The sequence below is a fragment of the Gobio gobio genome (assembly GCF_949357685.1).
Source record: "Gobio gobio genome assembly, chromosome: 17".
Classification (NCBI taxonomy): Eukaryota; Metazoa; Chordata; class Actinopteri; order Cypriniformes; family Gobionidae; genus Gobio; species Gobio gobio.
The window spans coordinates 11,545,539-11,570,890 of NC_137110.1; the positions used below are offsets into that span (position 1 = coordinate 11,545,539).

The 25,352-nt window shown below is 38.9% G+C and overlaps 1 protein-coding gene across 4 annotated transcripts in view; it reads left to right on the top strand.

Moving 5' to 3' along the window:
- Nucleotides 1-25,352, top strand: part of pdzrn3b (PDZ domain containing RING finger 3b) — a 127,823-nt gene that overhangs the window by 89,195 nt on the left and 13,276 nt on the right. The window contains exon 1 of one of the 4 annotated variants that reach the window (XM_079841207.1): nucleotides 4,747-8,966. The exons of the other annotated variants lie outside the window; for them this stretch is intronic. Coding sequence (XP_079697333.1) covers nucleotides 8,685-8,966 — 282 coding nt within the window. The 5' untranslated portion in view covers nucleotides 4,747-8,684. Of the gene's footprint in view, nucleotides 1-4,746; nucleotides 8,967-25,352 lie in introns of those variants that run through there. 4 annotated transcript variants of the gene reach the window in all.

Consider the following 25,352-nt stretch of genomic DNA (forward strand, 5'->3'; position numbering starts at 1 on the left):
AGCATAAACACAAAGTAGAACGAACTTTCTATCTCATACACACACACGTACACACACACACAAACAAACACACACGTGTGTGACTGCAACAGAGTATTTTTATTGAAATTGGCAAATAAAATCAACAAAACTGGCATAAATCTGAAAGATTTTCATACATAAATGAAGGACAAATACTAGAGCACAAATGCAACATGGAACAATCATGAGAAAGAGAGGGAAAAGGGCAAATAAAAGAAAGATGAAAGGCAGCTTAACTTTTGCATAACTTCCCTATGGACCTCTATTGGATAATGTGGTCATTGCACTCTCTTTCTCTTTAACTATAATTCCTAAAGTTTTTCCACAAACCTACAGATGGCAGTATTCTATCCCTAACACATAGAGCAATGTCCAAAAAATATTTATATTTATTTAAGATCATCATTCAAGTGATTTTTTCATAAAAAAATAACTTTTAATATGCCAATTTATGACATAGTTAAGTATTTGTGCAGTAAATAGGTAAAAAACTACCAAATACCCACAAAAACACAGCATAAATGTATAGTTGAGAAGTAAATAAAAAAAAATGATATATAGTTTTCCATGTAAAAAAAATGATATTCCCTTATGCAATCGCTCTGTAAAAGTTTGGGGTCTATCTGACCCCAAGGGACTCAAACGTAAACCCTACTTGAGGGACGATTAAGGGTTAATAGTTCAAATAACCTGCCTTGTTTACTAAACGTCTGGTTGGTCCAGACAAAATTATGGAAGACACCTAATTATTTACAGTGGCAATAGTGTAGGGGTAAGACACACAGTTTTGATGCAAATCGACCCGAGGTTCGAATCTGCCTTTTGCCAATCTCGTTCTAATCCCTTTTCCCATCACATACCTGTATCATATAGTAAAAGCATTTTCAATAAAAATTAGACAAAAGTGCAAATAAAGCATCTAATGTGTGTTTTATGCTGAATTGAAGACGGTAGAAGTAAGTGGGTCAAATATCACTGGTCTTCAAAAGTGGGTGGGTCTTGTCCCACCAACATGCAATGGTTCCGACGCCCATGGCTACCAATACTTTTAGGCTTGGGTACCGGAATACTACAGATTAGTAGTTGTTTTTTATAGTGGTGCCCTCAAAGGCATAAAGGTGAAAATGGTACATTATTATAAGTAGTCATGGCTCAGCACCCCGTTCACCCATGCAGCTCATAAAAGACAAACATCTGGCAGTCATTTTATTTTTTTTATTATTTTTTTTAAATCCTGTAAGTAATCAGAATAGAAATGTACAGGGTATGTCAGAGGTAATCTCAAAAGCCTGCAGTAGAGGACGTATCTCTTAGAAATGCCCTGATCGGCTTGCAGTGCATAAATGCTTGGAAGACTAAACAGATTATTTTCTTCTTCTTTTTACCATGTGATCATCTCTGACTGGGTTTGTTCAGATGTTGACAAGGTTTTTGTGTAACCTTAAATGGCCCCTGTTGTCCTGTTTGGGATATGTAAACTATGATCGATGGCGCCTTAGTGATAAATTGCTTGTGTTTTTGTTTATTTGTAAGTAACTTTGGGTAAAACATATATGCTAAATGAAGATAGCATATTCTAATAAGGACCACTGATTGTCATGCGAATGTCTAAATTCATAAATCACCTCATTCAACGGCTACAGATCACGCCTGTGCTAATTTAAGATCCGATGTTGATTCTGCCGTATAATCAGATTAAGTGACTCTAAAATACTGCAAAACTGATCGAGAAGCAGCTGTGCTTTTGTCAAACACTTGATAACTCACTCCCAGGGCCTTAAGAGCCACGAGCTGAATATGAAATCTTTTAATATCCTGTCTAATAGTGGTGGTGACAAGCACTGGGAGTTAGCTTCGTAAAGGAATGTCATGGCATTTAGATAATGAACCGTAAATATTGTTTTATTAGGCTTGGGTTTGCGAGTGAGGAGGTTTTATTGTGGCAAAGGTTAGGCCCTGATTTTAATGCCCTTATTATAGTCGTTAATTCCGCTTTGTACCGGCGAGGGCAGATGACTGCTCGCTGGAATCCAGCCAGGGCCGAAGACATATTAGATGTGCCAGTCAGGGGCTGAGAATGAACTTACCTCAGTTAAGTCCCACCTCTGTCATCACCTCTGCCAATTTATTCACATCTAAATCCGTTTTTATCCTCTCAGCGTGGAGTCTGACAGCTTTTCACTATCAGTTGTTCATTTATTATGAGTCCTCGACCCCATTTTAGGACTTTTTCTGGCTTTGTCACTGGAAAAATCCTTCCAAATGGTTGCGGTGGCTAATAGTTTCAGGTGTGTGCTTTTGTGCCTGTGCTGTGAGATATCTTGATGGTTTCTGAAGATAGTATTTGCTTTCCATCTTTCTCTCTCTCTCGCTCTCTCTCTCTCGCTCTCTCTCTCTCGCTCTCTCTCTCTCTCTCTCTCTCTCTCTCTCTCTCTCTCTCTCTCTCTCTCTCGCTCTCTCTCTCTCGCTGTGTGTGTGTGTTTTGTAATTTATTCTACAACAACATCTTGGTGCCATCAAATTTTGCAACAATTGTTATGCTAACAGACATTGTTTTGTCAAAATTACACAAAGTTACTTTAGCAAGAATGTGCTAAATCACATCAATCAATCACTTTTGAATTTTATTATGAATGCATGGAGTTATATTTGTAGCATATATGGATTATATGTAGTTTTGTTGTAAAATAAAATAGTAAATACTATTTTTTTTTAAATAAAAAAGCTCAATTCTTATCTTGTATCTCCAAAAACGCTACTTTTTTAGGGGAAAAAACTGCAAGTTGTTATTGTGGCTTTATATATGGTCAGACACTTGCATGTGTCATTAGATTATTAATATTTTGCCTAAATCAAGCTCAAATGGAGTTATGTGTTGAATGTTGTCCGTTTTCATCAACTTACAGGTTATTACGTTTACTGTAGCTATGTGGGCGCTATGTTTTTTGAGACACTCCTCAAATACATAAAACATTAGCCTTTTATATACAATAGTGTTTCTAGAGTAAAGAAAACACTTATTAAAATAACCAGTTCTTTATTTACCCCTGCATTGCAAACAAGCAAAGATGGTCAAAACTGCATGAGGCACTACATTCACAATATATTTATGAAGCTTTGAGGGGTGTCCGTTCAATGTCATACTATCTTGAGATAATAATTTTGGTTCAATTTTCTTTATTTGGTCCAGTTTTATTTTGCGATAATGACCGACTGGTTGTACATTATCTCGTATTCCACATATTGCTTTTAGCTCCATATTCTGCATCATTGAAACACAAACTTACATCATTCAAACGTTCAGAAACTGTTAAAAATGCTCCCTGAGTGTTGTTTTGGTGCTGAGACTTCTCTTTCATTTTTATCACGTCCTCATCATCTTGTGTCTGTCCATCACTGCGGTGTCCTCTCCTCCCCCACCATGTCTAACAGTCTCTTGCTCTTTAAACTCTACCCCGCTATAAAAGTGTGATGAGCACCTTTGAATCTCTCTCTCTCTTCCTCGCTGAGCTTAAACTGTCCGATAGGGAGAGTGATAGTGTGATATTTAGCCTAGTGGTACGTCAGAAATGTCGGGGCACGGCTCCATTAACTCCCAACCAAACCTGGGCTGAACTCTGATCCCCAATGCAAGGTGCAGAGAGACACAGCTTGCCATGTACTGTCACTGAGAAATAAGGGGTGTTTCAGACAAATTTAGGAGACTTTTTGTGGGTTTATAAGATAAATGAATTACTTTGAATCCACATAAACACATGTTAGACCAATGATATTTCCCCATTCCCCCATTAGTCTAATAGAATGTGAACAATTCCATAGTGAACATTGTTGCTGATTTGTTAAAGGTTTGAGAGTTACCAGCATGCATTGCTGCATAAATAAATTATGTGATTACTAGGGCTGGGCAGACACAAATTACACGATTTGGTTAAATTTACAAGCTTGCAATTCAATTTCGATTTGATATCAGATTAATTGAATTAAAAACAGAGTTTAGGGCACCTTAAGCATTTTAAAAATCTAACCCTATACAACAACAAACTGACAAAACGAGGGAGAAACGCGGAAGAACATTTAAAAGGTCTAAGGATATTTTCAATACATTTAAGAACACCTACAGTTTCTGAACAAATGACACACAATAGTTTAACACAGAAAGAATAAAGCAGTTACTTTTTTGCCCATTCTTCTTTGAATTGTCAGTCTTATTAACTTACATCATTGTCTTCCGTGTAGCAGAATAACCCATCGTGTCATCACGGTCGTGATCAGACGTACGGTTGTATCAGTGTCCTTTGCATACATTTCATTTGAAGAAGACGTGATGAAATATGTGCGCGTACACGCTGCTGGTTCATGTTTAGAGTAGGCTACTAGAGTATATGTCCATAAAAAAAAACGCGCTCACTAGTTTGAATTCTCCGCTGTAATCAAGGGCTGAATCCAAAATCGCCCCCTATAACCTCAAATAGGGCATTATTTGCGGGGACAGCCATTTGTAGTGGTGTCCGAAACCATCGTGGACGTTATTGAGTGCACTCAATCAATCTCACATTGCACCCCAATAATGAGTGTACAGCCGATGTACACACAATGGCTGTCCGAATTCACTCACTCGTTTTCATTCACTCCTTCAAGTGAACAATGTAAGTGGATAACGTAGGGAATAGTGAATGAGGCTTTAGGGGCGATTTCGGATTCAGCCATAGGCTGTGATGCGATCTCAGCTGTGCTCTCTCACTACAGTGAAACGGGACCCCTCTCAAACAGTGCGCCGCGTTCCGAACGTTGTTAAAGTGATATACACCGGTATTGCGGTATAATCAAAATGAATATCATAGCAAAAATAAATACCTGTATTCTGTATGAACCAGTATACCGCCCAACACTAGTTAAAGATACAATGAATGTGCAATAAAATGTAATGTATATACCTGTATTTAGCAAAATGCTCTCTCTAGAGATTTCAGTAAGTTATAATTTATCTTTCAACATAGCTTCTGATGTTCATTCAAGTTTATTTTGTGCTGGAACTAGTAGTAAAGTGAATGATCGGTTCATGTGCGCTTTGTGCTGCTGATTTGCTTGATCTGAGGAGGCAACAGTAAGCTGTCATGCCACATTTAAAGAGCCCCAGAACAGTATTTATTGTTTGAAATTCATAATAAAATTGACCGAGTTTGAAAGCTGCTTCATATCAGAAGTAGCAAAGCACAAAGCTTATTAGATTTATTAGAGATAAACTCCAATTTTTTTCTTTCATCAACTAAAAACAACACTGAAAGATTGTTTCTGGGCATTTTTAGAATCGATATCGAAATCTTGGTCTAATGGTTACTGTTAAATGATTATTGTTGTGCTGCTATTTATACTGATGTTATTGATTTTGACACTTTGATTGTTGTGTGGTGAGGTTAGGAACTCCTCTTTCTACGTTCATTGATTGGCATCATTATCGAGGTTTGCATTGTGAGATCTGTGTGCAGTAATACGTCTATTGCCTGTGTATATTTGCTGTTTTTATTAGAGTTCTCTTTATATTAAACGTCATATAAAGCAATATAAAAAGAATGCAATAATGACTGATGTAAAAATTCAACCTGAAATGAATGCAAATGAATCTAAGTGTGGTTTTTAAACAAATAATTCATGCTACGAAGATCCTTGCCCCCCTGTTGTGGCTGTTAAAACATCAACAGAGACAACTGTTAAACAAGGTCCAATGGGGCCACAGCGAGACATCTGGAGGAACGGGCGATGAATATAAATGTTTGCATCAGAGCTTAGACCCTGAGCAGGACGACACTGCTCTCCCAGTGCCGGTGTTGTCTTAATTAAAGTGGGGGTGATGTAGCCGCCGCCCCTTCCTGTCAAGTCGCCTCTTCTCTGGCCCTTCCTCCACCTCCCATGTGGCTCGTGACACCCCGAGAAACATCATTATCTGTGACTTGGGCTGCTTCTTTTGTTTGGCTAAGGCAACAGGAGTCCTACTTTTCACTAATGACCTTTTTTTTTTTTTAAATCATTTTCTTTTATCTCTTTTTTTTATTATTTTCTTACAGAATTTAAAGATCAAATGTCTGCAGGGAAAATATTTCCCTGTGGAAGGAGGCAAAGTGCACACTTGGCACAACAGCAAACTGTTACCATGACCAATATGTTTACAACATATTCATTTGTATGTAGTTGAGTGGTCAGTAAATTAGAATAATGAATCACAATTAATCAACCAATTTTGTCGGCATTATAATAATGAAATTCTGAATTTGTTGAAATTAAAATAAGTAAATGTGTAAACTGAGTAAAATGAATTGAATTACGTAAAATATTTATATACAGCTACTGTGTATAAGTCTAAATGTATGAGAGTCGTGCCATATTGTAATCTTGCTGGAGATGAGATCAATCGAGAGTCTGTAAATCTCTTCGATCATTTCAGCCTTAAGCAGGTCAGAGGCTAATCCATACACACTCCGATCAAGGCCAAACAATGCCTATAGGGACTGAAGATAGAAACACCAAGATGATGAAAAGAAAGAAAGATGTCCAAATTATGATACCATGCCTTCAAATAAACCAAACCCTTCTCATCTGCTCGGCATGATGCCTCTTACAGTCCTTTGTTTTCTCCAGGAGCTTTGATAACATCATTTGATCTCAAACGTTCAGGGCTGTCAATCATTCAAAACCAGAGATGTTGGAAAGGGATTATGCTTGCATTGAGAGAGGACAACAGGGCGGTCCAGGGCTGATGGGAACATTGGAAATGGAATGATCCTATGGAGCTAGACTCTGAAATGGCAGGAAACTGGGACATTTAAGTATCATATGGAAACATCTGGTCTGAGGAAATCCCACCACTGCCACCAGAATAAACATAAACATACATAGAAACACTTCAGTTCTCGTCCTAGTTCCTCTCTCAGAGACTGGTAGGAAAGGATGGCCCATGCCAACTACCTTCCTGTGCCGCTCCCTCGTGACATTCCCTGTCAATGAGATGATAGCTCATACAGGGCAGAGGCAGCTTAAACTCCCGTCTGTAATAATATTTTCTTATCTGATAACCCTGAATATACAACAAAGCAAGCCAGTCTTGATATCTTTGGACTGCACAACGTGTTTATGAAAATACAAAGACATGTATGGAATGTGGACAGACATTCAGCTGTCATGCTATAAAGGAGTAACATGTGCTCTATTTAATCCGACTTGCATTTGAAATACCCATTAATATAAACTCTTGTTGTTTAGTTGACTTCTATGTTCTATAACCTCTAGATATGCACAATACAATGGCCAATGTTGGATGATATTGGATATTTATTTGTGAATGCATTTAGATCATCTATTTTTAGAACCAGTAAATTAAAAACACTGATAAACTAAATCTTTATCAAATCTAAAAAATTAATTCTGTACTTTATAATGTTGTGATGCCTAAATTCAGTTGTATCATTTTAAAGCAAATTGTTTAGTTATTTTGTATAGTCCGGATTGTGTTTTTGGATTAAGTGGCGCCACAGTAAAAAAATATTTCCATGATTTGCTATCACAACTTTTTATCTTTTGTCAAATCAACTTAGATAACTCATGTGGTGCAGAGAACATAATATTTTTAGTTTCTATTTATTAACATTTTTTTTACATTTCAATGAACTCAATTTTAAGGCAACCAGGTAACTTACTTTTTTAAGTTAAACCAACAATATTTTTTTAGTGTGCTCATTCATTTTCAACCAGAATTGGCAACATGAGTTACAATGTTGAGTAGAGTTAACTTTATGCAAATTATCAATTTGTTGAGTAAGATTGCCCACTAGCAACCTGTAGTACAGCAATGCCCCATTAGTGAATGAAATTCTATCATAGTTCCCCTTGCGTGAATAAGGAACGCTGCCCCAGCGCGGTTCAACATTCTTCTAATTGGCACTTATGTTTGGTTGGCTGAGTGGCACCACAGTGTTGGACATGGCCAATGCCAGGTCTGCACTGCCCTGTTGTCAGCTATGGTGCCGTAAAGGGCAACTCGCACATTAGTGTGAAACCAAGAGCACTGTGTCGTTTTGCATCAGTCACATCAGCCTGGTCGTTGAGGTGAAAGGAAACGTTCGGTCTTTAGATTTGTTTGCTTGGCCGTCAGCCCACTTATTAGCAGAGAAAAAGCCCCAAGGATTGCCCCAATTATTATATATTATAGTCCTCATGCATGCTGTATACCAAAGGTCACCGAAATAAGACAAAACTGAATGTTCGCTCTGCTCATTGTTTTTATAATTAATTTCAATATTAGTGGAGAAAAGAAAATCTTACTTTAGTGCTTCTCTTTTGTTGCATTAACAATTGTCTAAATGACTTGTCTCAAATTGTTTCAATTTGCATAATTATCAGACCCCATTCGACAGTCGTTGTTGGCATAATGCCTTTGTGTTTACACATCAGGTGGAAAGAGTAATGAATTCATCTTGAGCAGTCTTAAATACACCCAAATCAGCATTTACACACAGCAGCAGCACTATGGGACAGCCCCCTTATGAATATTCAATGAGGCGGTGCTTAATATGTATGAGTGGGCGTGCATAAGTAGTAGAGGGTTGCCGTTGTAAGCAGATGGATCCAGAGAGGGGGACTGACTCAGACCTTCATGCACACACTCATACTGAATGATAATCCATGCTGGGGACCTTGTGCAAATCTTAAAGGAAGTTAGAAACACTGACAAAGAAGGAGGAAGAAAAAAAAAAGATAAGGTGTGTGTGGTCAAGAGGGCAGCCACATGTGACAGAGCAAGAGAGAGAGAAAGAGACAGAGGGAGGGAGCGCACTGAGTTCCTGCTCTCCTCCAAGAGAAAAACTAGATGGTCTGATCTGTCCATGATGGGGTGCAGAGTCTGTACTCTACAGAAGCCTCAAGAGCAATACAAACTCCTGTATGAAGTATGCCAGGTAACTGATCTCTTTTTTTTTTCTCTCACAGAAAGTTGTTCGTTGGAAGTAATCTCAATGATTTTATGCATAATGATGTATGATAACTTCAAGGTGGTGCTGTGCATGAATCTTATTGGACCTTTATTTTGTGGTCATTTTGAGTTTTTGATTTATCAATCATTTTCAATAATATACAAACGTTTTTAGTTGTATTATTTAAAAAAAACACATCTGTTGTAATGCTTTTGCATATCATATTTATGAAAGTATTTTCTGACAGAATGCTATTTTTGGAGAGTGGCTGTGGCACTGTGTAATCCATATTCTTGAGTTATGTGACTTTGGTTAGGATAGCATATTGAGTGTGATAGGGTTGATGTGTGGATGTGTTTAGAGCAGCTAACTTTTCCATTCTAGGGCTGATTGTCACTGTTGTATGTGATTCGCTGACCATCTATTTGGCATGGTTAGATTTGAGCCAAATGCAAAAATCAGTGCTGCTTTTGTTTCTTGTTATGTGTTTGGTAATAAGTTCGGAAGCTACACTGGTGGCTTGTAGAAAGTGGTTTATTGACACACATATATATTGACATCTATATAATTATTTGTCAGTTTGTTTGACATGCATTTTGAACATGTGCCATGTCATGCAGCATGTATGAATTGTGTCCTTGTGAGCAGCGTGTTACTGTTTGACATTGTTGTCAGCTCTGATTTAATTTCCTGTGGATTTTGTGATCCTGACGCTTACAGCTTTAGGATGTCTGACACAATATCGCCGGGAGGCTGTAGATGAAAACCAGTAGGGGGCCTCTGAGAACACGGCGAGAACACATGCTTATACTTATGTAAATGTGCACCCATAAACACATTTTCACAGAAATTGACAGTTATCAACAAATTGTAACCTGAATTATATGTTCCAGAGTGGGGGGTTCTTGTTTATTTAAAAAGACTCACACAAACTAAAACATGTTAATTTATTCAATTCCTGATAAAAAAGAACCCTGGAGTCGGTCTGTATTTCTTGTGGATTTCAGGCATGAAAGCATCCAGGAAGATCGTACAACCACATTGTTAGCGCTTCCTTTCCTACTAAGGTGTTTGTATGGTGTGTGTGTGGAGGGTGCTTTCAGTAAATCTAATGAGTGGCCACTTCGTCTTCTCCTTTCACTATATTCCACAGTGGCTGTTTCTCTGCATTAGCTGTTGATGACAGAGCAGTCACTATTGTGAAAGACTCCGCTTTGATCGTACAGACTGTGTGAAAGCGGGACTAAAAGCTTTCTCTCCTGCTAAGGGCCGAGTGAATATATATATATATATATATGTGTATTTGTGTGTGCACTACAACAATAAATGGTCTCTGTTTGTTAACAACCCAACAGCCGATGTTGGGCTTCAAAGGAAGCGTCAGCCTTTTCAAATCACTCCCTCGTGTTGAAAAAAGACCCCTGAATGGAACAAGAAAAGAGACAAAGACATATCGGGCCCATCATATGAGCTCTTTATTTGACCCGCTCCTTCATTCGACTGCATCTGTCATGCTGCTGTCAATTACTTTTGATTGACAGGCTGTTAGTAAAGGGAACCATGCTGGCTTCACTATTGGCACTTTCATTTTGCCTGTTACTCGAAGCCGGATCATTACATGCCTGAGAAAAGATTTGTCGGACAAAGATGCTTATTCATGTTTAACATCAATTGGCGTTCAGCACACCTCGCGTGATATTGATATGTCATCTGAGAAGCTTTGATATTGCTGTTTTTTGTGCTGGTTGCAGATGATGTAGCTGTTTTTGGTAGTATGTCAAAGAGAGACACCATTTGTCTGTGCTGAATGAGACACTGTGACATTTGCTAAAATTAGGCAGTTATGCAGAACCCATTAATAATTATTGTAGAGTTTTTACAACAATACAACAACAGAAAATATGCATTATGAGTGTAACCACAGAGAAAAAGGGTGTCAAAATTGTACATTTAGGGGTACAATAACTCGTCACTGGGGCAGTACCCTTAAAAGGATGTATTTGTATCTTTTTTTTACCACAAAAAGGTTCATTGTCATACCTTGAGGTATGTATTTAGGTACTAATATGCACCTTTTAGGAGTAAAAAAGGTACAAAGATGTCCTTTTAAGGGTACTGCCCCAGTGACAACCTATTGTACCCCTAAATGTACCATTTTGACACCCTTTTTCTCTGTGTGTATAATGATGATAATGATATATATATTTATTTATATTTTAGATGATCAGTTTTTAACCTGGAAATAACCTTTACATTTCAAATCTTTTTCCAGAAATCAACTAAAAAAGGTCATGGCAAATCATGTAAATTGTTCAGAAAGTGCACCAACCACAAACAGCACAATCTTATTAAATTGTATGTTATGGTATTGTATATTTTTGTATGTATTGTATTATTGCATGCAGTATATTATGCCTAAATAGGTCAAACGATCAAATCAACAGTCGTGATGGGAAAGTATATTGTTCGTGTATACCGCAAATTTAGATACCACAGTCAGATAATGGGGTCTTTGTGATGTCCGATCGGTCCGTCTCACACAGACAGTAGGTGCCTGGAGAAGTATGCAGCAGAGGGGGTGGTTGTTTCGTGGGGTAATGTTGAGAGTGCTTTTGGCTGGCGTCGGGGTCACTCACAATTAAGGCCTATGAGTGGCGGCAGGATGTCGCTGGGCTTTAATGAATAGAGTGAAAGACTCGTTTGAAGTGTGAAAGCGATCTGTTGACTCATCCTTTCCCAGGCGCCCGCTTACCCATGTGTCCAGCTGGACCATGCTGACCTCTCTAAGAATGTGTGTAAACACGCGTGCGTTGTAGATTGTGACATGGAATTGCGTTATTGCAATGGATTGATATTGGTCTTGGGGATTTAAACAGCTTTTCTGAAAATTAGATGTTATTGGGGAGATCTGGAGATTTGTCAGGATGTGTATGGGTCATTGGATGGCATATACAGGGGATCAGGCTTCTGACTGGGCCCATCCCCAGATAATACACACAGATCCTCTTTATTAGGGTGTCTGGCACTCTCTCTCTCTCTCTCTCTCTCTCTCTCTCTCTCTCTCTCTCTCTCTCTCTCTCTCTCTCTCTCTCTCTCTCTCGCCGTCTCACTCTCTTTTAGAGCTCCCCAGAGGCTGATACAGAGGGATGCCTCCTCCTCACATTAACACACACTCACATGGAGAGAGATTCATGGACACAGAGAAATGTTTTCACAGGCCATGTGCTCCAGGACACAATACATAAACTAATCGGAAATTAACACGTTTAATCATGCTGTTCAACCTGCATGTAAATTCTGTATGAAGGAATTTTGATATCATGGGAGCCTTTTAAGCATAAAGCTAAGTGCAAATATTGACAAATGTGATTAATTTGATTATTTGATCAATTGGCAGCCATACATTTACTGTTTCTTTTCTAATTAAAGTGCCGTTTATTATTGAAAAACTCTTGAGTTGGACATGGTTAAAGTAATTAAGTTCAGTGAGAAAGTCAGGAACCGCTTCAGACTGATAACACATGAGTTTTTGTGAGACTGATTTGTGAGTCTTTTCGACTAATTCGTTCAAAAGATTCAGTTAATGAGAGTACTTGTATTTGTGAATCAGAATACACTGATTGCTGTATATGCTTATTGTTATTTTTGTCTATTTGTGGTCTTTGTAGTATGTCATGTTTCATCACTGAATACTGCAATGAAGGAACCACTGTCAGAGTATTTTATGATACTCTCTTTTTTTGTTTGTGGTCAGTAAGCTTTTTTTGAAGGAAATTAATACTTTTATTCAGCAGGGACACATTGACAGAAGAATTTAAGGAGTACTTACCAACACAATCATAATTTTTGAGAGAAATAGTAAAGGTGAATGCATATACGAACAAGTTCTTCGTAGTAAACTAATTCAACCCAAGCACTCTTTGGTGACGTGAATGATTACGTTACTGTCATCTGTCCATCATCGTATAAAGCCCGCCCTGACAATTTGATTGGTCCGAACAGCTCTGGTTTGAGCATAGTTGCTCCACAACAGATCAAGTCCAGCAGCGAACTTCCAGACCTCAAATGTTGTGGGCGGGGATAAGTTCGGCTGGCATCCAGGCTACGGGGGGAATGTGAACAAAAAAATATCTCGAGCAATTTTTTAAGGGGACAAATAATACAGCCAAAATTGTACTTGTAAGGATATGTGTGGCATTTTTCTGAAAAATGATCTTATGTCCGTCATTTTATCTGGCCAACAACACAAAGCAATAGTTGTTTAAATAGGAGTTATCATAGATTCACCACGCGGTAATGTAATTATTAAATTATCTTGCTTCTTCCACATAGCATTGAGCAAAACCCAACACAACGGTAGATCTACATTAGCCTAATGTCAGTTCACACATAGGCCTGTCGCCATGTTAGTTGTAGTGGGTGACTTACAACAAGCTACCAAACAATAATCAAAACAATTTCAGACTTATGGAAAAATACATCAGATTCATAATTTTTTTGTCATTGCTAATTTATTAATAACTCAGCGTCGTCTGTATTAAAGAGAAATAAAATCACTTCATCCGATGTTTATGAAGTGAATAAAATATCCTTAACTGGCGTTCCACAACTACTGAAGAACTTTGTTCGGACTTGTGTGTGTGTGTGTGTGTGTGTGTGTGTGTGTGTGTGTGTGTGTGTGTGTGTGTGTGTGTGTGTGTGTGTGTGTGTGTGTGTGTGTGTGTGTGTGTGTGTGTGTGTGTGTGTGTGTGTGTGTGTGTGTGTGTGTGTGTGTGTGTGTGTGTGTGTGTGTGTGTGTGTGTGTGTGTGTGTGTGTGTGTGTGTGTGTGTGTGTGTGTGTGTGTGTGTGTGTGTGTGTGTGTGTGTGTGTGTGTGTGTGTGTGTGTGTGTGTGTGTGTGTGTGTGTGTGTGTGTGTGTGTGTGTGTGTGTGTGTGTGTGTGTGTGTGTGTGTGTGTGTGTGTGTGAGGTGCGTGGTGGACCAAACCACGGTGAGGTGAGAGGGGGGACTCAAAATGTTTATAACTTATATACTTATAAGGCATTTTTTGTCAGTTTGCGTTTTTATCGTTATACTACTTACACAATTATTTTAAGTATATATCATTATATTATTTATAATACACAATGTGGTTTTTAATTATATTTTTAAGGGGGGACAACCCTCAGATAGGGGGGGTCCTGACCCCCCCGCAGTATACGCAGTATACAGTATGACTACAGGCAAGAACTATTTTAAGATTTTGGGCTATTTGGCATTTCAAGTGTTGTTTCAAACTAGTAATCCAAACTAGTAATCCAAACTAGTAATCCAAAATAAGTGTTGCTTTTATTGCACTTTTTCTATTTGCATATGCAGATTTATTTCAATTACAATACACATCTTTAAAGGCCGTTTTCTCAAAATGAGTCAGAAATCTCCACTTCAGTAGCACTTGCATACACCAAACTTTACAGTTTTATTCCTGTCTATTTTCTGAAGGTTTCAACAGAGGGGTTTGTTTATATATTATCCCTAAAACATAATTTGGCAAAGAAATGTGCACCTTCTGCACCTTTTTTTCTGTCTGTTTTCAGATTTATGAAGTGATAAGAAGAGGTATCTAAATCCCCTTTGCAAAAACCTTTAACTCTAATATGTCAATAAAACAAAACTTTTGAACCCGGCAACCTTTGAACCCGTTTGAATGGTAGCGTGCTTATAGTGGCAAGCATTCATCATGGAAGAGCGGCTTAGCTTCCACTGTGCTTTTATGTTGTATTCTGGAAACATTTGCCAAAATTCTGTGTTAAAAAACAGGTTCAGTTGGCCTATTGATTTCGATGTAGCGGCCCCATTTAACAAAACCGCTCACAGGAAAAGAGAATTAGTCACTGTAAAGCTACAGGTCGAGGTCATTTTCCCCTTCAGTTAAGATAATTAGAACCGAGAGAAGACACTGCCAGCTTGCCACGCCATCCCCGAGTAAACTTGATCTCTCTCTTACTTTGCTGAACTCGGTGCTTCAAACAGGAAAGGTATGCACCATGTGGAGATCTAGTCTCCTTTGTCCCTGATGGGCCCATCATGTTGGTGGAGACTGTGTTTGACAGCTCCGTGGCTCCTAATCTCCCTAGAAGTGGCCTGTAATGGCCATGGCGCCTGTCTGTGCCTTGTGTAAGACCTTCATTTTAATTAAAGTATCAAAACAGTCAGGCTGTTGAAGCTCGGACTCAGATTAGATTTGTACTGAATAAATTCTAGCTAATGCGTTTTGCTAGTAGCTTTACACACTTTGGCAGTGTTTTCACAATCTTCAAAACATTCACAGAAATTAAATGTCCCCCAAAGCAAGGCACGTTTTTTTGCATAGCACATTTCATACACAATAGTAATTCAAAGTGCTCTGCATAAAAAGGAATTAAAAAGAATCATAGCGGATGATTAAGAAATTAAATCAACAATAAAAAGATAGTATAAAAAATAAGATTCTGATCAAATGTATTTAAAATATAATTAAAAACAAATAAGAAGAAAAGAGACAACTCTATGCAGAAAAATCTCTGAGAAAAATGGAAATAACATCCCAAAATGTATTTCCATCAAGAGGTGTGTCAATTTTTGGTCAAGAACTTGTATTGACAATGCAAGAGTCAAGCACTCTGTAAAGTGTCCTCCAGCACATCCCAAAGACTTCCATGTGTGAAAATGATTCTTCATGCTCCCACCCAACCATTCTTTCACAATTTGAGAAGAGGCGACCTGGAATATGGCCATTATGTGTCTTCCTATATGGTTGTTTAAGAAATGAAAAGCTACACACTCCATCAGTTGAGGTTAGAAGAACTGTTGCCAAACAAATAAAATGCTGGAAACATAATAATCACTGCAATAATGGTCCAATCATAGACACTTAAGGATTTGCCTATTTAAATCCAAACAGCAATTATTATTATTTTTTGGCTGGGCAGTAAATATTATAATGTTATGTAGTGTTAAAATTATATGTAGTATATAGATGCCAAATAATATTGGTTTATCGTCATTGTGATAATATTAATAATATATATATATATTATTAATTAAATGTCATGCTATCCATCCATCCATCCATCCATCCATCCATCAATAAATATGTCTGTGGATGGATCCATCGACCCATCCATCCATCCATCCATCAATAATTCTATATATCTGTGGATGGATCGATCCACCCACTCATCCATCCACTCATCCATCCATCAATAAATCTATATGTCCTTGGATGGATCCATCCATCCACCCACCCACCCATCCATCCATCAATAAATCTATATGTCTGTGGATGGATCCATCCACCCATCCATTCATCCATCCATCAATTAATAAATCTAAATGTCTGTGGATGGATCCATCCATCCACCCATCCATCCATCATTAAATCTATATGTCTGTGGATGGATCCATCCACCCATCCATCCATCCATCCATCCATCAATAAATATATTTGTCTATGGATGGATCCATCCACACACCCATCCATCCATCCATCCATCAATAAATATATATGTCTGTGGATGGAACCACCCACCCATCCATCCATCCATCCATTAATAAATCTATATGTCTGTGGATGGATCTATCCATCCACCCACCCATCCATACATCCATCCATCAATAAATCTATATGTCTGTGGATCGATCCATCCATCCATCCATCCACCCATCCATCCATCAATAAATATATATGTCTGTGGATGTATCCATCCATCCATCAATAAATCTATATGTCTGTGGATGTATCCATCCACCCATCTATCCGTCAATAAATCTATATGTCTGTGGATGGATCCATCCACCCATCCATCCGTCAATAAATCTATATGTCTGTGGATGGATCCATCCACCCATCCATCCGTCAATAAATCTATATGTCTTTGGATGGATCCATCCATCCTCCCATCCATCCATCATTAAATCTATATGTCTGTGGATGGATCCATCTACCCATCCATCCATCCATGGATCCATCCACACACCCATCCATCCATCCATCCATCAATAAATCTATATGTCTGTGGATGGATCTATCCATCCACCCACCCATCCATCCATCCATCCATCAATAAATCTATATGTCTGTGGATGGATCTATCCATCCACCCACCCATCCATACATCCATCCATCAATAAATCTATATGTCTGTGGATCGATCCATCCATCCATCCATCCATCAATAAATATATATGTCTGTGGATGGATCCATCCACCCATCCATCCGTCAATAAATATATTTTTCTGTGGATGGATCCACCCATCCATCAGTAAATATATTTGTCTGTGGATGGATCCACCCATCCATCAATAAATATATATGTCTGTGGATTGATCCATCCACCCATCCATCCGTCAATAAATATATATGTCTGTGGATGGATCCACCCATCCATCAATAAATATATATGTCTGTGGATTGATCCATCCACCCATCCATCCGTCAATAAATATATATGTCTGTGGATGGATCCACCCATCCATCAATAAATATATATGTCTGTGGATGGATCCATCCATCCACCCACCCAGGATTTACTGCAAATATTTGTATATGTTTGTGTCATTTAGTTGCATCGTCTTTTCCAAAAGGCTTCCACTATCACAATCCTTCCCGCTTCCCGCTATCCCCTCTTCCCCTAATTAGTTCACAGAAGTGGCGCTCTGCTTTATCAATACACTGACAGAGCAAGCCACACAAACAATAACTATAACGTCCTTCCCTAATCAGAAACCGTGGGTGGACAGTTCAATTCGCACTGCAGTAAACTCGCGCACCACCGCTTACAATGCCGGTCTCCTAACGGGGGATATGAGGGAGTACAAAGCTTCATGTTACGCTCTCCGGCGCGCCGTTAAAGCCGCAAAACTCCGCTATAAAGACCGAGTGGAATCTCATTTCCAACTCAACGACTCCCGGCGGATGTGGCAGGGACTGAGGACCATCTGTGCTTTTGGAACTAAATCCTCTGCAGAGGTGAGAGCTGATCCGTTACTGGTGAACGAGTTAAACTCTTTCTACGCTCGCTTTGATGGTAATCGCGGCAGCGCGACTCCGGCGAGTGACGCGTCAGAGAGAGTCCCTCAGAGCAGCAACGGTCACGTGATCTCTGTCTCGGAGGACGAGGTTCGGAGGGCACTCAAACGTGTGGATGTCAGGAAAGCTGCTGGGCCGGATGGTATTTCAGGTCGTGTTCTGCGGTCCTGTGCTGATCAGCTCGCAGGGCTCTTTACATCCATATTCAACGAGTCCCTTGCTACATCTGTTGTCCCCACCTCCTTCAAACGATCCTCCATCATCCCTGTACCTAAGATCAGTAAACCCTCTTGCCTAAATGACTATCGTCCAGTGGCTCTCACATCTTTAGTCATGAAGGTCTTTGAGAGACTCATTAAAAACAACATTTGCTCCTCCATTCCTGACACTTTGGACCCTCTTCAGTTTGCCTATCGTCCCAATAGATCGACTGAAGATGCCATTTCTCACGTCCTTCACTCCTGCCTCACTCACATCGACAGCAAAAGTGGGAACTATGTCAGGCTGCTATTTATTGACTATAGCTCAGCCTTTAACACCATAGTTCCCATTAAGCTAACACACAAACTCCTGGATCTAGGCCTGAATTCTTCTCTCTGCCTCTGGATTGAAGATTTCCTCACTGGCAGACCCCAGGCGGTGAGAGTAGGCCAGTTCACCTCCACCTCCATCACCCTGAGTGTTGGAGCTCCACAGGGCTGTGTGCTGAGTCCCCTGCTCTACTCTCTCTACACCCATGACTGTTTGTCCACACACAGCTCCACCTCTATCATCAAGTTTGCTGATGATACTGTTGTCCTGGGTCTCATCTCCAACAACAATGAGACGGCATACTTGGACGAAGTGGAGCAACTGACATCATGGTGCCAGGACAACTGTCTCTCTCTGAATGTTAACAAGACCAAAGAACTGATTGTGGACTTCAGGAAGAGACAGCATCGGTCATACTCCCCTCTCATGATCAGCGGGACACCGGTAGAGAGAGTGAGCAGCTTCAAATACCTGGGTGTGAACATCTCCGAGGATCTGACCTGGACTACACACATCCAGACACAGGTGAAAAAAGCCAGGCAAAGACTGTACCACCTGCGCCAGCTGAGGAAATTCAGGGTTTCACCAGCCATCCTGAAAACTTTCTATCGAGGGGCGATAGAAAGTGTCCTGACTCAGTGCATCACAGCGTGGTACGGGAACAGCACCAGTCACGACTGCAAAGCCCTGCAAAGAGTGGTGCGCTTATCCGAGCGCATCTCAGGCTCAGCTCTCCCGTCTCTGCAGGACATCTACACCAAACGCTGCAGAGGTAGAGCTACTAAAATCATCAGAGACATTAATCACCCTGCAAACTCTCACTTCACCCTGCTGCCATCTGGTAAGCGCTTCCGTAGCCTGATGGCAAAGACTGAAAGACTCAGGAGGAGTTTCTTCCCCCAGGCCATCAGACTCCTGAACTCAGTCACGTGACTCACTTCACCCCCGCACACGCATAAACATACGGTCTTTCAACATTAACATCCACATACTGCAATTGCACTGCACTTTACTTCACTTTACTTTACGTCCCTATTGTTACTGCGTAACAACCTGTAATAAACCTTGCACATTATACTTCTTTATATATACATATTATATATTTTATGTTAACCACTTATTTTTAAGTCTACAGTTTATCTCACTTATCATCCACATTTTTTTTTATATTTTTATTTTTATCTTATTTCCTATTTTTATCTTTTACTTGATTTATTTATAATTCTACTTATGTTAATACTTTTTATTCTAACTTTATTCTATTTCTATTTAATTTCTTGTAACTGTTATTTGCACTGTCCATGGAGCGGACCTGTTTACATTTCACTGCCAGTTGTATATTGTGTATATAACTGTGTATGTGACAAATAAAACTCTTGAATCTTGAATCTTGAATCTAGTCTTTACAGCGATAGGATAGAAAAACAAAACGGTTTGCTCGTTGCTGTGGGGAAATCGACTGAGTGTAGTCTAGTTATCTTAATCAGGGACAGGTCCTCCCCACAGCGCCTCCGCAGCTGCTTCACACTGTAGCAGGTGGCCAGCAGCCATTCGGGAGAGTCTGCAGGCTTACACGCTAACACTTTCCTCTGCTGGCAGTGATGGGTAGACAAAGCATGGACAGAACATGACAAAGACATACACAGAGTGACATGATGCAGATGGAATGAGACAAATGGGCAGATGAAATACAGACATAACATGACAATATTGACATGTAATTGACAGTGCTGTAGACACAATATTGATTTACCATAGCAAAGATATGCTATAAGGACATAACATGAACTGTTTAAGCACAGACCCAGTTTGACTAAACATGTCAAGGTACAGACAAAACATGAAGAAGCATAAGTTCTGTTTGAAAACGCCTACATAGAAAAGGTTAATTGTAACTCATAGATGACTGATTTTAAATATTAACTAACAAGGTGTAAACCAGGCAAAAACACTAATAAGAGAATAAACTCTACTAGAGTTTTCCGTAATATAATTAGTAATGTATGCAAATGCGTATAAGCAAATGCAATATACTAAAAATGCAATATACTAATGACCAGAAAAAAAACTCAAAACAAACACAAATATCAGATCAGTATTGAATAAAATATTTGTATATTTGTAATGAAATATATGTTTATTTTTGTTTTGTTCGCAATCTGTATTTTTGCAATACACTTTTGCAATTTTTTTTTATATACAGTGACACGATACATAGATTGCAGTAGATTCTCACTGGGGAATATGAATAGATGAGCATTGTTTTGTCATTAGTCTCCATGAGTCTGGCGCAGATGTGATTATGCATGGTGATAGACAAACACAGGTGTTCCCACGCGTTTTATGGACGGCTTTATTTGCACAGATGCATCAGATTCTTCACAATTAAAATGAAATAAGACCAGATTAAGTGTCCCAACTGTCTTTGTTTTCACTCGTGATGTTGCGTCTGCCATTTGTTCTGTCTAATGCTAGGGGTCAAATATTTTTGCTGTCTGTCTGTGTTTTATAATTACATACGAAGAAATATTAAAAGCAAAGCATGTCAACCTTTATCCATTCCAACCAAAGAAATGATGACTTAATTCTGAATCATTTATATTAATAGAACCAATTCTGAGAACAGGCTTCCACTCCAGAGACTTGTTAGTCTTTAGAATGTGATAAGACACAATTTAACAGCATAAAATCGAGTGTGTGCATGTGAGGGGGGTTGAATGGTGACATGCTTCCCTGGTGTCCATGCTGAGTCATGAATAAAACATGCTAACAGAGAAGTTTGAACTCTCTAGGCTAGAGCAGTTGGCTGATTTTGAATGCTGATGATGGAGCTATTATAACTCATTTATATTCAGAATGAGCACTCATAGCGGCTAAATACTGCTTGCTGTGCGACTCGCTTTAAAAATACTGGGGCTGTTGTGTCTTAAAGAAGTACTTTAACATTCATGGGTACTAAAGGCTTGTTGTGCAGGAGTGTGAAGATGGTATTGTCAGCATTTCTAGTGGTAGCTCTCTTTGCCCAGATGGCTTTTTATATGGTATGTCATCATTTGTCAATTATATGGGTAAATTATAGAGTAAATATTGAGGTAAAATGTCAGCAATTTTGCATATGTCTTAATTGCCTGCATTATATTGTTTTATATTTTAACCATCCATTTTATAAAAAAAAAATGCTTTTCCTATATAGGATTGCAGTGATGCTATCATCTATTTATTTTTATTCTTGCACCCCTTATCAAAAACCCATATTTCTCCACTATACTCTGTACCACTGCAACGTCTGTGAATAAAAATGTACTGCAAGGAAAAAGGTGTAGCTGTTCAATTTTAAGCGAGTAGAATAAAATAACCTTGGTTGTAACCTCCATAGACATTTGGCAGAACAAATTTCAATATTCAGATTAGTGGTTATCCATATCCTTGGTGCAATGAACAATTATACATTTTTCCTCACTGATCGCATATACATTTGGTTACATGTTTCATATAAACAGATCTCCAGAATCGTGCTAGATGAGCACAAACTCAAGAGTGAAAGGAAACTAAACAACAGTGATTTAGAAGGCAATAACTAATTATTCACAGGTGTACTCTTTGACAATAATTAACATGAAAGAAGATGAGTCCATGCAGGTGCCCCAGAGAGCCTGGCAGATGGATCTAAAGTTCTCAGTTCTGCACTTCTTCTTTACTACATATAAACCAACTTTCTCTTCATCTCCACCACTTTTTGTTCTTCTTAATTCTGGATGCAAAACACCTTTTATGCTGTTTACTGTATTTTTCCATCGGAGTGTTGAATTTCTATGAGTCTATTTATTTAGGGGAGCGCGGGGCACATGTTAGTTGTAATGGTTTTCAAACTTTCCACACATGCCAGGATGACGAAACTCGGTGTATTTACTAGTTGCCATATCAACATTATTTAGAGAAAAACTGCGCCAAATGAAAAGTATTTTGGGAAGATATTACGGAACATTTATTTAACTATAGCAAAAGTACATTTATTTACTTACATTTACTTAAGTTCATTTTTCATCTCTGTTTTTGTGTTTATTTAAAATAAGACAAATCGGATATTATTTTAATCTTATATCTGTTGTTTAACAGTTGCGATCGTACTTTAATGCTGATCTAACAGCAGAAGACACGAGCCGTGGTTTCAATCCCAGTTGCGCAGGTGGGGTGCGTTGTAACACTGCATTACAATGTTCCCCTGTTATAAATATGCTATTATATTCTATACTTTTATTAATTATTGTGAGAAACCATGAGAAAAGAGTGAATAATGACTGAGAGTCAATGTTCAGAAATTATTCATTATTATTATGTTTTTAACAATGCTGTATAGCTGCATTTAGCGATATGTTTGTTGTCAAACTGAAAATTGTGTATTTTAATGATGAAAAAAAGGCCATTATTTTATTTTAAAATCATTTGGTCATGTTACATTGAGCCCCTCACATGTTACAATGTACCTCGCCTATGGGGCATGTTGTCACATTTCACTTCCATTCTTTCGAGGAAAATCAAGAAAAAAGTATACATCGTATTAATGAAATAAATCCACATAATTGTACTACACGTGTGAAATTAATGTGGGAAAAAATAAATACTCTGAACCCCAAGTGGATTTACACAAACTGAGACAGTCAAAAGTGTTAGGTTGTGCCCCGCTCTCCCCTACACCAAGTGCAAATAGCGTGCCTTGCTGGAAAGCTCTTTTTACATCAATGTCTGGTTGGGCCACACAAGATTTAAAAAAACTGGTGTGTATCAAGTCTTGAGGCTCATAGAACTAGGTTTTGACACGATCGACCTGGGTTCGAATCCGCCTTTTGCCGAGCTCGCGCTTCTCCCTTTTCCCATCACATATCACATCGGAAAGGTATTTGCTTTCAATAAAAATAAGGAACATTTTCTAAAAGTGGAACACATATTGCAAAGAACTGCTAGTTTTACATGGTGTAAATAGAATATATCATTATTTTCACTTAGTGTAATTAGCATCTACAGCTATTTGCACTTAGTTTTTCTATAGTAATTAATTCCTCTGTTTAAAAGACCAGGCTAGGATCAGACCCAGATCTGCGAGCATATTACAGTACCCAAAATATGGCCTCAAATTCTGCAGAAAGTTATGTGGGTTAAAACCTCAAAAACTGCTAGTAAGGTTAGGAAATGTGTGGGAAACTGTATTTCCTCAAACGGAAAGTAACGGACAACTCATTATAGGAGGAAAGCAAGGACACAGGAAGCTTGAAGGAAGTGATTTAGCCTCCTACTATTGATCCTCTGTGGATAACAGAAGGTCTCATGCTTAAACAGGATTAAGAGCAAGTAAACAGCGGCGTCTTTTAGCAGGCGTCCATGCTTATCAGGGGCATTAGTTTTCCTCTGTTTGCTGCTTAATCCACACTGAGATGGCATGCCGCAGTGTATAAAGGTTGCTGTGTTTCAAGTCAGCCAGAACTGTAAGGAGGTTTCCTCATTCTGAATGAAATAACACACACAGACATACACATCTTCTAGACCTTATCAAAGCCTGCCAAATTGCAAACCCCCCTCCTCCATTTTTTCTTTAGGACTGTTATGTTTGGAAGAAAAGAGGAATTAAGTCTCTAGACAGGACTAACACATGGTGAGAATGTTCTTTCAGGGATTCCGGCAATAAAGCCTTATAGGGATAGTTCCCTCAAAAATGAAAATTCTTGAAAATGAAAAGTCGTTCCAAACCCGTGAGACTTTCGTTCATCTTCGGAACACAAATGAAGATCTTTTTGATGAAATCTGAGAGCTTTCTGTTCTTCCTTTGACAGCGACACAACTGACACTTTGATGCTTCAAAAAGTTCATAAAGAGATTGTAAAACAAATCCATATGAATTGAGTGGTTTAGTCCAAATTTTCTGAAGAGACACGATGGCTTTTTACGCTGAACCGATTGAAATTAGGCTTTTATTCACATTGATCAACCCACACATCAGTTGTGGTAAACGGGAGCTCAAGCATGTTCGCTTGACGTGTGAGAACCAATGAGGTTCATTCTCATGTGTTACTCATGTGTTTTGTGCTTCCACAAGAACCAATGAGGTTCATTCTCCTGTTACACAGCACGTTTGAGCTTCCTCAAGAACCAATGAGGTTCATTCTCCTGTTACACAGCACGTTTGAGCTTCCTCAAGAACCAATGAGGTTCATTCTCCTGTTACACAGCACGTTTGAGCTTCCACAAGAACCAATGAGGTTCATTCTCCTGTTACACAGCACGTTTGAGCTTCCACAAGAACCAATGAGGTTCATTCTCCTGTTACGCAGCACGTTTGAGCTTCCTCAAGAACCAATGAGGTTCATTCTCCTGTTACGCAGCACGTTTGAGCTTCCTCAAGAACCAATGAGGTTCATTCTCCTGTTACGCAGCACGTTTGAGCTTCCTCAAGAACCAATGAGGTTCATTCTCGTGTTACGTAGCACATTTGAGCTTCCACAAGAACCAATGAGGTTCATACTTGTGTTACGAAGCACGTTTGAGCTTCCACAAGAACAAATGAGGTTCATTCTCGTGTTACGCAGCACGTTTGAGCTTCCACAAGAACAAATGAGGTTCATTCTCGTGTTACACAGCACGTTTGAGCTTCCACAAGAACCAATGAGGTTCATTCTTGTTACGCATCACGTTTGAGCTTCCGCAAGAACCAATGAGGTTCATTCTCGTGTGTTACACAGCGAGTTTGAGCTTCCACAAGAGTTTTGTTCTCTTTACTGATAAAACTCTTACAGATTTGG